Below are 14,711 nucleotides of genomic sequence, written 5' to 3'. Positions count from 1 at the left end.
ACTGTTAATAAGCAGCAGAATTAATATTTTTTTTCAATTGTATATTCTAAAATACAAGCTTATAGTCACTAGAGTCAACTGCTTCTTAGAAACCTTAGAAAAATATATTAATTAATATTTGCGGGAGTTTATACAAAGTGGGGACACTGTAAAATATACTTAAATTGATTAATTGCTCAACATAATTTTCCTGTATTTCTAGTTTTCTCAATGATTCAAGATGGCCTTTGGAATTAGAGTCATGTATAGCCTTAAAGATCAGTGATTCAAGGGAGAAAATGAGAAGAGAGACATTATAGAAGCTTTGAAGTATTTGCAGCAGAAAGAGAACAAATCGGAAAGGTTGACTTTTGAAGAAAAATTTTAGTAGTATATTTCATGGGTTCTGGAGAAAATGTTGATCCTGAAGATCAAAGTCTAAAGTCATTGGTAAAACAAATTTTATGGAAACATGGTATCTTTAAACATAGTGAGTTGAGAATATCTACATTTTTATCAATATCCATTTTTGAAGGAAGAAAAAGTTTTCTCTAGTAGATAGTAATTTATGTTTTTCTACTTTAAATATCAGGCATCATTTTTATTTAGATAGAGGAAAAAATGCCAAAAGTTAGAATAATGAAAATCATGCACAGTTTCACACAAATAGTTAAGAATATACTGTCAATATCATCTTATCTAAGAATCATTTGCATATTACTGTAACTTGTGCTAGAAATCAAAGGAACACGTCTGTGACAAAAAAGGTGAAAATAATTTACTAGAAAACAACCTACTTTGAAATTATGTGGAGAGGAAAATTTCCTTAACAGGCTGGTGGCCTTTTTGCATTTCTCAGCGTTCAGAAAAAAAATGAAATATTTCAAGCAGGAATTCTTTTAATAACAAGTATTCTAGGTTTAAAGCTGGCTTATGATGGTCAAGGATAGCCTTTGCTAACTTTCAGGAAATCAAGAATTTGCAAAATTGCAGGGAAATACCAGTGATAAGCTCAGTCGTTTGCAAAATCAAATGGTTGTTTTTAATAAGAATTCTGTTAAGTCAATGCATAAACCTCACCTCTAAAACTTTCTGAAGTACCTGTATCTACCTGCCATGGCATGATAATGGCTTACACTTTTATTCACATTCCAAATCTTATGGAAGTGCCTCATTGACAAATATTTACATCTATACCCAGCATATGTTCCCAGCATGGTGAATTTGCCTTTCTCACACATGTTTCTTTCTGGAATTTTATATTTCATAGAAGCTTCAGCTCATTTACTCTCAACAAATGATAAAATTATTCAAATGTTGTCACAGCCATATTTTTCTTTAATATTACTGCCAGTGACATCTTGACATAACCATGAATTATTGTGCCGTGCTTCATGTACTCCAATATCAATAGCATATGCATGATTTATTTTAACAGAACAGCCATTACTTTAAATATCAGCTTGTTCCTGTGGTTTTCTTGTTCATTGTGACATTAAATAAGCTAATAGTTTGTTTCAGCAGAGAATTCTCTGTATATCCTTGGATCATTTTTAAGAACTGTCGAACCAAAGAAAAATTATAAGATAATTCATATCCAAAAGTCTTACTGTGAGTAATGTGAAATCACTGTGCTTATGCTGGTGGTATTAGGTAACGTATCTTAGCAGTAGCAGGATAGAGTGCAGCAAAAAGGGAAATGGAGTTTGAGTCACATCACTAAAGAGAGTAGTATTTAATGACAATTTGTTATCCAAAAAATACACTAGACCGTTTCACATGAATTACCTTACTTAACATTCACAAAATCCTGGGAGTTTGTAATAGCACCACTTTTGTTTTTAAATAAATCTCTCTTTCCCTCTCTCCTCTTCCTCTTTCTCTCTCCATCAGTCATTCTTTATTCCTCACCCTCTCTCCTTTCCTCCTACTTCCCTTTCTCTCCCTTTCTCTCTTTCCTCTTACCTCCTTTTCTCTCCCTTTCTCTCTTTCCTCTTACATCCCTGTCTGTTTTGTTTCTTATTATAAGCAGCAATATACTAATAACCTCTTAATTTAAAATGATGTTTGTTGCATCCATTCTTTAAAGAACATTTTAATATTGTTATCAGCTATTATACACATTACATTTAAATAGATATTTAGAGTCTTTTTTTACATTCTTAGAGATTGTATACGTGCAGTCATTCTTCTCAACTCTCCCCAAAATAATAAAATCTTACAGTTAAAACCTAATAAACATAGTTAGAGAGTGAGACAGGTATCATTCTTATCTAACAACTTTGATGCTTTAAGAATTCCCATCACATTAAGTTGAAATACAGTACGTTAATCCTCATTAATTACAAAATATTCTAAATGTACAATCTGTTATTTAAAAAACATATGCATTGACATTTTAAATGGCTTGCTTGCAATGTAAATTTCTATCAATTTTTCATTAATTGCCAAATAATTACTTTAGTACTTTTCATATTATTTGTTGATAGAAAGTTGTAAGTTAATTGTTTAATTCTCCTTGTGACTAGTTATTCATTTCAGCATAAAACATTATTATCATTTCTAAGGTTTTACAGAGGAAATATTTCAAGAATGTTTTCATCCAAAAGGGAATATAAGAAGAGACAGGATCACATGTTCTAAGTGCATGATTTCTCAAACAAGTAACAAAAACCTCTGATGAGTCTCTTGTCTAGTAAAACATAAAATGCTAAGATGTGATTGGAGGTGTATGTGGGAGTAAGGACAGTTAAGAATAGAGATTATCAATGAGAAACCATTACATTTAAAATGAAAAAAAAATACTAGCTAATACATTGCACTATGCTGTCAGATGAGAAAATGTACTTTAAAAATTGCCATAGACAGGTCCTGGTCCATGACAAAATATTCACCAAAATAACAGTTGAAATGTTAAAAAAAAAAAAAAATAGAAGAAATGCTGTGGAATTTTCATGAAACCAAATGTATTAAAATGAAATAATTATTCATTAATAAGAGTTTATATGCATTTTTGAAAGACACATTTAGGGTGAGAGAACATAGTTATTGTCAGGATGTGACAAAATATTCACTAATAAGCAGAGCGAATTCAGTTTCATACTTTATTGGTCACTGTCAGTTTTTGACCTACTAAAAATAATATCTGAATGAAATTTATATTGGATGATTCTAGGATGTTCGTCTCATATATTTGTTTACTAATTTAGTTTTCCCAGTAGGGAAATATCGTTGCTAACCACTGCAGTTTTTGCTATAAAGATGTCACCAACTACAATCAGCAATGGCTCCCCATTGCCTTACTCACCTTTAATTCAATGACTTCATAATCATTCTTACCACCCACAACTACTTAAAGTTGTGATGTGGGTGAAATATGTTCTTGTTCCATTCAAAATACTTGTTAAGAAACCTACATGGGCATTGTGCAAAAACAAAAATTGATTAAAATTTTATTCTGGCTTCATAGAAAAAAAACATTTCTCTTATGGGAAAGTCCTAGTGGATTGGGGCCTGAAGATACAGGTTTTTATCTTTGCTCCACTACCTGCCTACTACCTGCATGAATTTAAACAATTTACTTACTAATTGTTTACTTATAAGTAAACGATTTACTTATCCTGAGCTGTGATTTCTTCAACTGTGAGTCAAAGAAAATACAACTGGACTGTGGTACAATTTTCAAAGAAACATAAAATGTCATTCACTATGCAGTTTCATCATGCATCAATGTGAAGGGAATATAACTGATAATGTAGTAACGAGCAATATATGCAAAAAACTAAAGTTTACAAATATCAAAAACAGTACAAATAATTACATGGAAAAATATTATACTTATCTATAAAATAGTATGCTTTTAAATTACCTAGATAACATGTTAAATCTAGATGAAAACAATATATTTAAATACTATAAATTTATAACTCACATTTTGAAGATACTAATCATACTAGATTTACCTTAAAATAACCATACAGTTGTGCCTGGAAAGATATTTCAAATAAATGTGTATGAGATATATGATATATACTAAGCTTTTGAGGATAACATGGGGAAAACTTACTTTCTCTGAACAAGAGTCTCTACTTAAGCTATAATAATTTTCTTAATAACTGGATTTAAATTTACATTCTTATGATGTTTCAATAACACAATTCTTAGAGTGAATAAGACATTGTTAAGATGGCATCGATAATCTCCTAGCATTTCAACCCATTAAATTAATAAGTACTTACTGAGGGCCTCCTCCATGATATACGTTGACAGAAGCACTGGTTTTAGACTCCAAGTCTCAAACACTGACATATTTTTTTTTCCATATGTATTAGGGTACAGGTGATACTTGGTTACATGAGTAAGTTCTTTAGCGGTGATTTGTGAGATTTTTTGGTGTACCCATCACCTGAACAGTACACACTGCACCATATCGGTAGTCTTTTATCCCACACCCCCCTCCCTTTCTTTCCCTCAAGTCCCCAAAGTTCATTGTATCATTCTTAAACATTTTGGTCCTCATAGCTTAGTTCCCACATATTGGTGAGAAAATATGATGTTTGGTTTTCTGTTCCTGACTTACTTCACATAGAATAATAGTCTCCAGTCTCATTCAGGTCACTGCAAATGCTGTTAATTCATTCCTTTTTATGGCTGAGTAGTATTCCATCATATATATGTATGAAAAATGTGTATCACAGTTTCTTTATGCACTCGTTGATTGATGGACATGTGGGTTGATTCCATGATTTTACAATTGCGAATTGTGCTGCTATAAACATGAATATACAAGTATCTTTTCAAATAATGACTTGATTTCCTCCAGGTAGGTACACAGGGGTGGGATTGATGGATCAAATGGCAGTTCTCCTTTTAGTTCTTTAAGGAATCTCCACACTGCTTTCCATAGTGGTTGTAATAGATTACATTCCCACCAGCAGTGTAGACGTGTTCCCTGATCACTGCATCCACACAAACACCTATTTTTTTTTTTTTTTTTTGATTTTTTGATTATGGCCATTCTTGTAGAAGTAAGGTGGTATCGCATTGTAGTTTTGATTTGCATTTCCCTCATCATTAGTGATGTTGAACATTTTTTCACCTGTTTGCTGCCATTTGTGCATCTTCTTTTTTGAGAATTGTCTATTCGTGTACTTAGCCCACTTTTTGATAGAATTGTTACATTTTTCTTACTGATTTGAGTTTGTTGTAGGTTCTGGATATTAGTCGTTAGTCAGATTTTGTAAAGATTGTGAAGATTTTCTCACACTCTGTGGATTGTCTGTTTACTCTGGTGAATGTTCCTTTTACTGTGCAAAAGTTCTGTAGTTTAATTGGGTCCAAGCTATTTATATTTGTTTTTATTGCATTTGCTTTCAGATACTTGGTCACAAAATCCTTGCCTAAGCCAATGTCTACAAGAGTTGTTCCATTGTTATCTTCTAGAATTTTTATAGTTCATGTCTTAGATTTATGTCTTTAATCCATCTTGACTTGATTTTTTTGTAAGGTGAGAGGTAGGGATCCAGTTTCATTCTTCTACATATAGCTAGCCAATTATCTCAGCACTATTTGTTGGAAACGGTGTCCTTTCCCCCACTTTATGGTTTTGTTTGCTTTGTCAAAGATCAGTTGGCTTTATTTCTGGGTTCTCTATTCTGTTCCATTGGTCTACGTGCCTATTTTTATGTTAGCACCACACTATTTTGGTGACTATGGCCTTATAGTATAGTTTAAAATCAGGCAATGTGATGCCTCCAGGTTTTTTCCTTTTGCTTAGTCTTGCTTTGGTTATGCAGGCTCTTTCTTGGTTCCATATGAATTTTAGAATTGTTTTTTCTAATTCTGTGAAGAGTGATGTTGGTATTTTGATGGAGATTGCATTGAATTTGTAGATTGCTTTTGGCAGTATGGTCATTTTCAAAAGATTGATTCTCGTTATCCATGAGCATGGTATATGTTTCCATTTGTTCATGTCATCTATGATTTCTTTCAGCAGTGTTTATAGTGTCCCTAGCAGAGGTATTTTCACTCCTAGTTTAGGTTTATTCCAAAGTATTCTATTTTTGTTTTGTTTTGTTTTGTTTTTGCAGTGATCGTAAAAGGGGTTGAGTTCTTGATTTGATTCTCCACTTGGGCGCTGTTGGTGTATAGAAGAACTACTGATTTGTGTACATTAATCTTGTATCTGGAAACTTTGCTGAATTCTTTTATCAGTTCTAGGAGCTTTCTGGAGGAGTCCTTAGGGTTTTCAAGGTAAACGATCATATCATTAGCAAATTGTGACAGCTTGACTTCCTCTTTACTAATTTGGATATCCTTTATTTCTTTCTCTTGTTTAATTGCTTTGGCTAGGACTTCCAGTACTATGTCGAAGAGAAGTGGTGAGAATAGGCATCCTTGTCTTGTTCCAGTTCTCAGAGGGAATGTTTTCAACTTTTACCCATTCAGTATTATGTTGGCTATAGGTTTGTCATAGATGACTTTTATTACATTAAGATATAAAGGAGAACCTATCAGATTAACAGCAGATCTCTCAGCAGAAACCCTACAAGCTAGAAGGGATTGGGGCCCTATCTTCAGCCTCCTCAAACAAAACAATTATCAGCCAAGAATTTTGTTTCCAGCGAAACTAAGCATCATATATGAAGAAAAGATATAGTCTTTTGTAGACAAACAAATGCTGAGAGAATTTGACATTACCAAGCCACCACTACAAGAACTGCTAAAAAGGAGCTGTAAATCTTGAAACAAATCCTGGAAACACACCAAACAGAACCTCTTTAAAGCATAAATCACACAGGACCTATAAAACAAAAATTCAATTTAAAAAACAAAAACAAACAAAAAACAAAGTACACAGGCAACAAAGTGCATGATGTATGCAAGGGTACCTCACATTTCAATACTAACACTGAATGTAAATGGCCTAAATGCTCCACTTAAAAGATACAAAATTGCAGAATGGGTAAGAACTCACCAACCAACTATCTGCTACCTTCAGGAGACTCACCTATCACATAAGGACTCACATAAACTAAAGTAATAGGGTGGAAAAATACATTTCATACAAATGGACACCAAAAGCAAGCAGAGGTAGCTGTTCTTAGAGAAAACCAACAGCAGTTAAAAGAGACAAAGAGGGACATTACATGATGGTAAAATGCCTTGTCCGACAGGAAAATATCACAATCCTAAACATATATGCACCAACACTGGAGGTCCCAAAATTATAAAACAATTACTAATAGACTTAATAAATGATATAGACAGCAACACAATAATAGTGGGGGGCTTCAGTACTCCACTGACAGTACTAGACAGGTCATCAAGACAGAAAATCAACAAAGAAACAATGGATTTAAACTTTACCTTGCAGCAAACTGACTTAACAGATAGATATAAAGCACATTTTATCCAACAACCACAGAATACACATTCTATTAAGCAGTGCATGAAACTTTCTACAAGATAGACCACATGATAGGCCAAAAACAAGCCTCAATAAATTAAAAGAATGAAATTATATCAAGCACTCTTTCAGACCACAGTGGAATAAAACTGGAAATCAAATCCAAAAGGAACCCTCAATACCATGCAAATACATGGAAATTAAATAACCAGCTCCTGAATGAGCATTGGGTCAAAAGCGTAATCAAGATAGAAATTTAAAAATTCTTCTAACTGAATGACAATAATACAACATATCAAAACCTCTGTGATACAGCAAAGGCGTTCCTAAGAGGAAAGTTCATAGCCCTAAGTGCCTACATCAAAAAGACTGAAAGAGCACAAACTGACATTCTAAGGTCACACCTCAAGGAACTAGAGAAACAGGAACAAACCAAACTGAAAGCCACTAGAAGAAAGGAAATAACCAAGAACAGAGCAGAAACAAATGAAATTGAAACAAACAAACAAAAAAAATTACAAAAGATAAATTAAACAGAAAGCTGGTCCTTCAAAAAGATAAATAAAATGGAGAGACTATTCACAAGATTAACCAAGAAAAGAAGAGAGAAAATCCAAATAACCTCACTAAGAAGTGAAACAGAAGATATTACAGCTGACACAGTCAAAATGCAAAAGATCATTCAAGGCTACTGTGAACACCTCTACACACATAAACTAGAAAACCTAGAAGAGACGGATTAAATTCCTGGAAAAATACAACCCTCCTAGCTCAAATCAGGAAGAATTAGACACCCTGAACAGACCAATAACAAGTAGGAAGATTGAAATGGTAATTTTAAAATTACCAATGAAGAAAAGTCCAGGACCAGACAGATTCACAGCAGAATGCTAACAGACATTCAAAGAACTGGTACCAATCCTTTTGACACTGTTCCACAAGACAGAGAAAGAAGAACCCTCCCTAATTCATTCTATGAAGACAGCATCAACCTAATACCAAAACCAGGAAAGGACATAACCAAAAAGAAAACTACAGACCGATATCCTTGATTAACATAGGCGCTAAAATCATTAATAAAATACTAGCTAACCAACTCCAACAACATACCAAAAAGATAACCCACCATGATCAAGTGGGTTTGATACCAGAGATGCAGGGATGGTTTAACATATGCAAGTCAATAAATGTGATACACCACATAAACAGAATTAAAAACAGAAATCACATGATCATCTCAACAGATGCAGAAAAAAACATTGACATCTTGAAGTATTGTATCCAAAGGAGAAAAAGATGTTTAATAACTACACACATAAATATGAAATTACAAAATGAAGTCTTATAAAGAAAAAACTAATTGGATTCATAACTGAGTTTATTTTTAAATCAATTATCAACATATTACAAGAAGGAGTAAAGCAAGTTACCTCAAATCCTCATAATGATACAGCTATTATATGAAAATCACTTTAAAAAATACATCTTATTCTTCTATTGATTAAAAAAAAAAATCTCCCATTACACAACATGCCACTACATGCTGATTATTTAAACATAAATACAAAAACCGAGCTTTTGCTAAAAGTGAACAATTCTTCACAATGTTCTTCTCTATTAATTTGAATAACTTAATGATAAAAGTGTTTTAAATATTGCTTCAAATATTAGATTAATACAACTGATGAATACAAATTTGAAATTGTATACAAAATAATTTTGTATGTTAATGTGTGAATTAATGGTTCAAATACTTATTGTTTCTATTTTATTAATGTCTCAAAGACAATCAGATGCCAAACAGGGTGTTTACTTGATAATAGGAGGCAATAAGATAGTTGTAGTCTTAGACCTGGCTCTTCTGTGAACTTGTTCAAGTTGTCTAATTCTTCTTGGTCTCTTGTATCTTCTAATGTAAGGATGTAATTTCATAGTATACTATATATAATATCTCATACTATATTATCTCTTCATAGAGAGATTTTTAGTCATAATTACATAAATATTGCCTTAATAGGTTCTGAGTATACTCATTTTATATAATATCAATAGCAGTCTTAGTAACTTAGAGTAGTCACTAGGTTTCACAGGACTTCCATATTCAATTATAGAATGAATTAATATCTATTTAGATATTTTAAAAAATGTATATTCCAAAACCCAGAAAAGAATTGTATATCAGTTGTCCTTTCCTGCTACAAGAAATTGCCACAAACTTAGTGGCTTAAACAACACAAATGTATTATCTTGCAGTCTGAAATGCTGAAGTCCAAAATGAGTTTAACTGGGCTGAAATCAAGGTGTTGGCTAGACCTTGGAAATTCTAGGAGATTCTAGGAAATTCTAGGAATTTCTGGAAATTCTAGGAGATAATCTGTTTTTTTTTTTTTAATATGACTTTTAATCCTTCTTAAAAACTCTTAGATAAAATGATTATGTCTCTAACAATTAATTCCACTTTGTTTTAGGTTAACAGGATTCCATCTGCCACCTCCAGTGACAAGTACCAAATCTGTGTTCTCACTACGTTTGACCAGTGATTTTGCAGTTAGCGCTCACGGGTTTAAAGTATATTACGAAGGTAAGTGATTGTAGTGGCAAACAAAACACTGCCCTTAATGTAATCAAACAGAATTTTTCAAGTAGGAAAGAAGAATCAACATTGAGAGATATAACACATCATGTTATCTCAAATCTTGTCCTGCAATTTATCTTGTTATTAATCACTTATGTATAGTAAAATGCTATAGTTAGTGGACTTTAATATTTCATATCACTATGTGAGACCATTAAATTGCTCCAGGGTTAGGAATTAACAAAACGGAATTAAATGTGAGAGTAATAGGATACTAGACCTGATTTTTGTGTCAGGCATCGTAGACCCTACCCTAGAGTCCTTTTTGCTGTGCCGCTCTACCAGAAAGTAAACCAGTAATCTGTCTTCTCTGAAAGTTAGAGTCAAGAGAAAAAGTTCAGAAAGAGACAAAAGTTGACATCTACTCCTGAAACAGCCTTTCCAGGATAAGATCAATAATCCCTTAAACCAGGAAGAAGACAACTAAATATCTCTCAAAACTGAAGGTTGTGTTTTTCTTTTTCCTAGAAGTTTGGTAAAAACTCATTTGGCATCAAAACCTGATGCCAAATGAATAGAGGACATTTATGATCTTTATTTATCGCCCTTAGTGTGAATATTCATATATATCACTAGGAAAATATCATTTGATAATGGGATGGTGCCCGGGCTCTACTAAGAGTGTTTTTTGTTGTTGTTGTGTTTTGTTTGTTTGTTTGTTTGTTTTTTGTTTTTTTTTTTTTTTTGAGCCAGAGTCTCCCTCTGTTGCCCAGGCTGGAGTGCAGTGGTATGATCACAGTTCATTGACTCACTGCAACCTCCGCCTCCTGGGTTCAAGCAATTCTCCTCCCTCAGCTTCCTGAGTAGCTGGGATTACAGGTGCGTGCCACCACGCCTGGCTAATTTTTGTATTTTTAGTAGAGACGGGGTTTCACCATGTTGGCCAGGCTGGTCTGGAACTCCTGACCTCAGGTGATCCACCCGCTTCGGCCTCCCAAAGTGTTGGGATTACATGTGTGAGCCACCGCACCCAGCCTCAGAGTGTTTAAAGGCACAGAATCTACATGTTTTGTTTTTTAAAAAATGTGCTAGCTAAAATAATTCTGATGGCAACAATAATTTGTTCTTGAAGGTTTCAGATAGAAATCACGGACTTATCATTTCTTATCTATGTAATTTGACAATAAAATTTCCATCTGGTTTAGGAAAGAGTCCTTTTCTTCCCCATGGGGATAGTGTATCAGATTTCATCTCCCCGGGACCATATTACAGAATTTACCACATCAGGTCTAACATTATCATAGAGAAATATATAAATACCATAGCAAGGGCAGCTAATTTCTAAACCATAAAGTAATTCAAAATATAATGTGTTTAAGGAGAACACTAGAAGATAATCGTGTATTAAATAGAATTGTTTCCATATAAATGTTAACATTTTGCATGTAGGGGAATGTTTTAAACTAAACACTAATTCTAGTACAGTATTTCTCACTAGAAAAAAATATCCTCTGGCTAATAATTTAGTAGAAATCCTTTCTCTGTTTTATATCCTAAATAATGTAGGATAGCAGCAGTTTTGAACATTATTTTCTACCTAATACTTTTCTGAACTGTCTTTTGTCTAGCAAGGGAGGATAAATTCCAAGACTTAATTTCCTCCATGGTGATAGTAATAATCGTTATTTTTCTAAGGAGCTCTCACAATAGTTGAATATTTTTTATCTTGGCAACTTAATTCATAGTTTAAAACACTATAACCACAAAGGTTTAATTTTAAGGTATAATTTTGGCAATGCTGAAGAAGAAGTTAGTAATGCAATTATTTTGTACTAAGGGCTCTTAATAGAAAAACCTGTATTCTGTTCATCAAAATATAAAGATATTTTTAGAATAGTTCCATCTTTCAGGAAGTACTAACTATATTGAAAATGTACTTGTGAATTATGAGGTTGGCATGTTTTTGTGGTTTGGCTGTCAGGTTTCATGAATTCATACTAAAAAATATTTTCATAGCTCCCAATTGTTTCTTCATATACCACATTAAGTTTCTATCCATCTTTTTTGCTTAAAGGAAAATAGATTCATATATTTTTGACATTTGAATGTATGTTTGGCATGTGCTGACTTAAAATATAGGATACTTGACATTCAGATAGTACCGAAGGATTGGTTATCATGCTGTAGAATCTTCAGGTATTGATTCACAATGAGTATCTTGTTCAATGCATGTTAGTTTTCAACTTAACATCTTAAAAGAATAAAAAAATATTATCTCAGTTTTATAAGTGAAAAGTCCTGGTGTTCTTTGCTGGTTTCTCTGCTCAGAGTTCCACAAGGCTAAAATAAAAATTTCAGTGGGCTGGGTTTGTATCCAAAAGTTTTGGGAAAAATCTACTTCCTGGCTTATTCTGGTTGTTAGCAAGATCCAGTTCCTCAAGATTGTAGGACCATGATACCTGTTTCCTTCTGGCTGTCAGCTGGTGGTTGCCCATAGCTCCTAAGGCTTTCTCTCCTCTCCATGTAGAGGTCTCAAACCTTAGAGCCAGCAACTGGTAAAAAGAATCCTCCTCACCTTGGGAATCTCTGATTTCCCCTTTGATGCATCTGTCTGCTACTTTTCTCCCTCCACACATCTTATACTCTAGGTGAAGAAATTTCTCAGCTTTTAAAGTCCATGTGATTGGTATGGCCCCATCTGGATAATGAATGCTAATCTCTGCATCATAAAGTCAACCTAAATCATATCTTCAAAGGCATTTTGGCCGTGTAACATGACATGTGTGCAAGTTCCAGAGATATATTTTTGGGGAGGTAGAGGGGCATTATTTGGCCTACGATTGCATGCTTAAGGCTATGTAACATGATCCAGAGGGAGTAGCTGCTAGGATTTCTATATTTAACTGTAGCCAATGATACTGCCAGGGCCAACTGGCATATTGTGAAGCTCAGAAATCTTATCTTGGAATTACAAAATCTGTCTCCCACTCCCCTGCATTTGGATCCAGTTTTTTGTTCCGCAATTACCTCAAACTACAACTCTGGCCCTGTGCATGATACAGTAAAATAGATCTACTAACCTGGATATCTTCTCAAGTATGATGTCTGTATTTTTAAATTTAATATGATTTTAATATTTTTGAGATAGGAGTCTCACTATGTTGCCCTGACTTGTCCTGAACCCTGGCTTCCAGCCATTTTCCTGCCTCTGTCTCTCAAAGCACTGGGGTTACAAGCATGAGCCACTGCTCCTGGCCTCTTACCTGTATTTTTAAAAATATTTTTCAAGATAATCCTAATGTCTAAATTTCATTTATTTTTAGTTCATCCTCCTGTATATAATCATTAACTATTTTTAAAAAACTTTGCTAAGACTTTGTCCTTGTGTAATAGTACTTATGAGACCTGTATTGATTACTAACGTTATTCATTGATCAAACTGTCAACAATGAGCACATGCATCAGCTTTATCTGGAGACTGTATTAAAATCTAGAATTCTTGGCCCCACTTACATATTCTGAGTCAGACTCTGCCGTAGAGCCCTGGAATGTGCATTGTAATAAGAGATTCACTGATTTTGATGCCTACTGAGATTGTATATTCTATCTTTCTCTCCCTGGAAAAAGGACTAAACCAGACCAAACTAATCTGGTGTATAATAAAAACTAAGAAAGATATTTATTCAATTGGTATACTGCAAAGAGAATTATTCTGGAGAAGATACTTAATGTATCTAAACCTCATTGTCTTCATCTGTAAAACTGAGGTAATAATTCTCCTAACATCATAGTGTTGTGAGGAATAAAATAATATATAGAGAGTGCCTAGAATAGGATCTAACATAACAAACAATCTATACTTATGAATTACAATATTGATAATATCATGATGGTGATTAAAAGAGTACTTTATTCATAATCATTTCAGTTCTATGGGGACATACAATATATTTGTATAAATTTCTATAATGGAGTTAATATGTTTTTTTGAAAAGGCTATTCACTTTTATGGTCTGTTCTTTTAGCAAGAGCTATTGAAGTCATCACGCATTCCCTCGGTCCCTCCCTCCCTCCCTCCTTCCCTCCCTTCCTCCCTCCTTCCCTCCCTCCCTCCCTCCCTCCCTCCCTCCCTCCCTTCCTTCCTTCATTCCTTCCTTCCTTCCTTCCTTCCTTCCTTCCTTCCCTCTTTCCTTCCCTCCTTTCTTCTTTCCTTCTTTTTTTCTTTCTCTCTCTCTCTCTGTGTGAGTGTGTGTGTAGCTGAATGTGATTAATGACTTAATGTTACAAATATATTTCTTTAAAAATCATTATTAGGGGAGTAAAGGTCATCAAGCTAATGAACAAACACATTATTCTCAGTTGAGGTAATGTGCTGTAACTACTATGAGATCCTTCAAGACAATTGAGCATATTGAAATTGATTTAACTTGCAGAGGCGAAGGTAAAGTAGTTCTACTTATTCACTCTCTACGTTTTTCAAACTGTCTATGATGAAAGACCAATTGGTATCTCTAATTGCACACCAATACTTTGTAAAATATAAACTAATGCACGGAAATTTTGCACTGATGTCAATTTGCTTGAAAGTGCTTAAATGCTTACTCTTGATTTCTATACTTCATCGTGGACAAGTAAGAAATTGTTCACCAAAGCACATTGGTCCATGAACCAGTTCTCACCTTTTCCTTTAGTATTTCTAAATTATCCAGAATGAGTTATATAGTCTCTACTTTCATACAAGAGTGCAGA

The 14,711-nt window shown here is 33.7% G+C and overlaps 1 protein-coding gene across 1 annotated transcript in view; it reads left to right on the top strand.

Annotated features, from left to right (window-relative positions):
- Window positions 1-14,711, top strand: part of CSMD3 (CUB and Sushi multiple domains 3) — a 1,224,761-nt gene that overhangs the window by 160,240 nt on the left and 1,049,810 nt on the right. Inside the window, exon 3 of the mRNA XM_015145899.3 lies at window positions 9,856-9,968. Within this exon, the coding sequence (XP_015001385.2) occupies window positions 9,856-9,968 (113 nt within the window). The remainder of the gene's footprint in view (window positions 1-9,855; window positions 9,969-14,711) is intronic.

Source organism: Macaca mulatta, chromosome 8, assembly GCF_049350105.2.
Source record: "Macaca mulatta isolate MMU2019108-1 chromosome 8, T2T-MMU8v2.0, whole genome shotgun sequence".
Lineage (NCBI taxonomy): Eukaryota > Metazoa > Chordata > Mammalia > Primates > Cercopithecidae > Macaca > Macaca mulatta.
The sequence above is the reverse complement of the archived record's forward strand: the minus strand, read 5'-3'. Positions and strand labels throughout refer to the sequence as shown.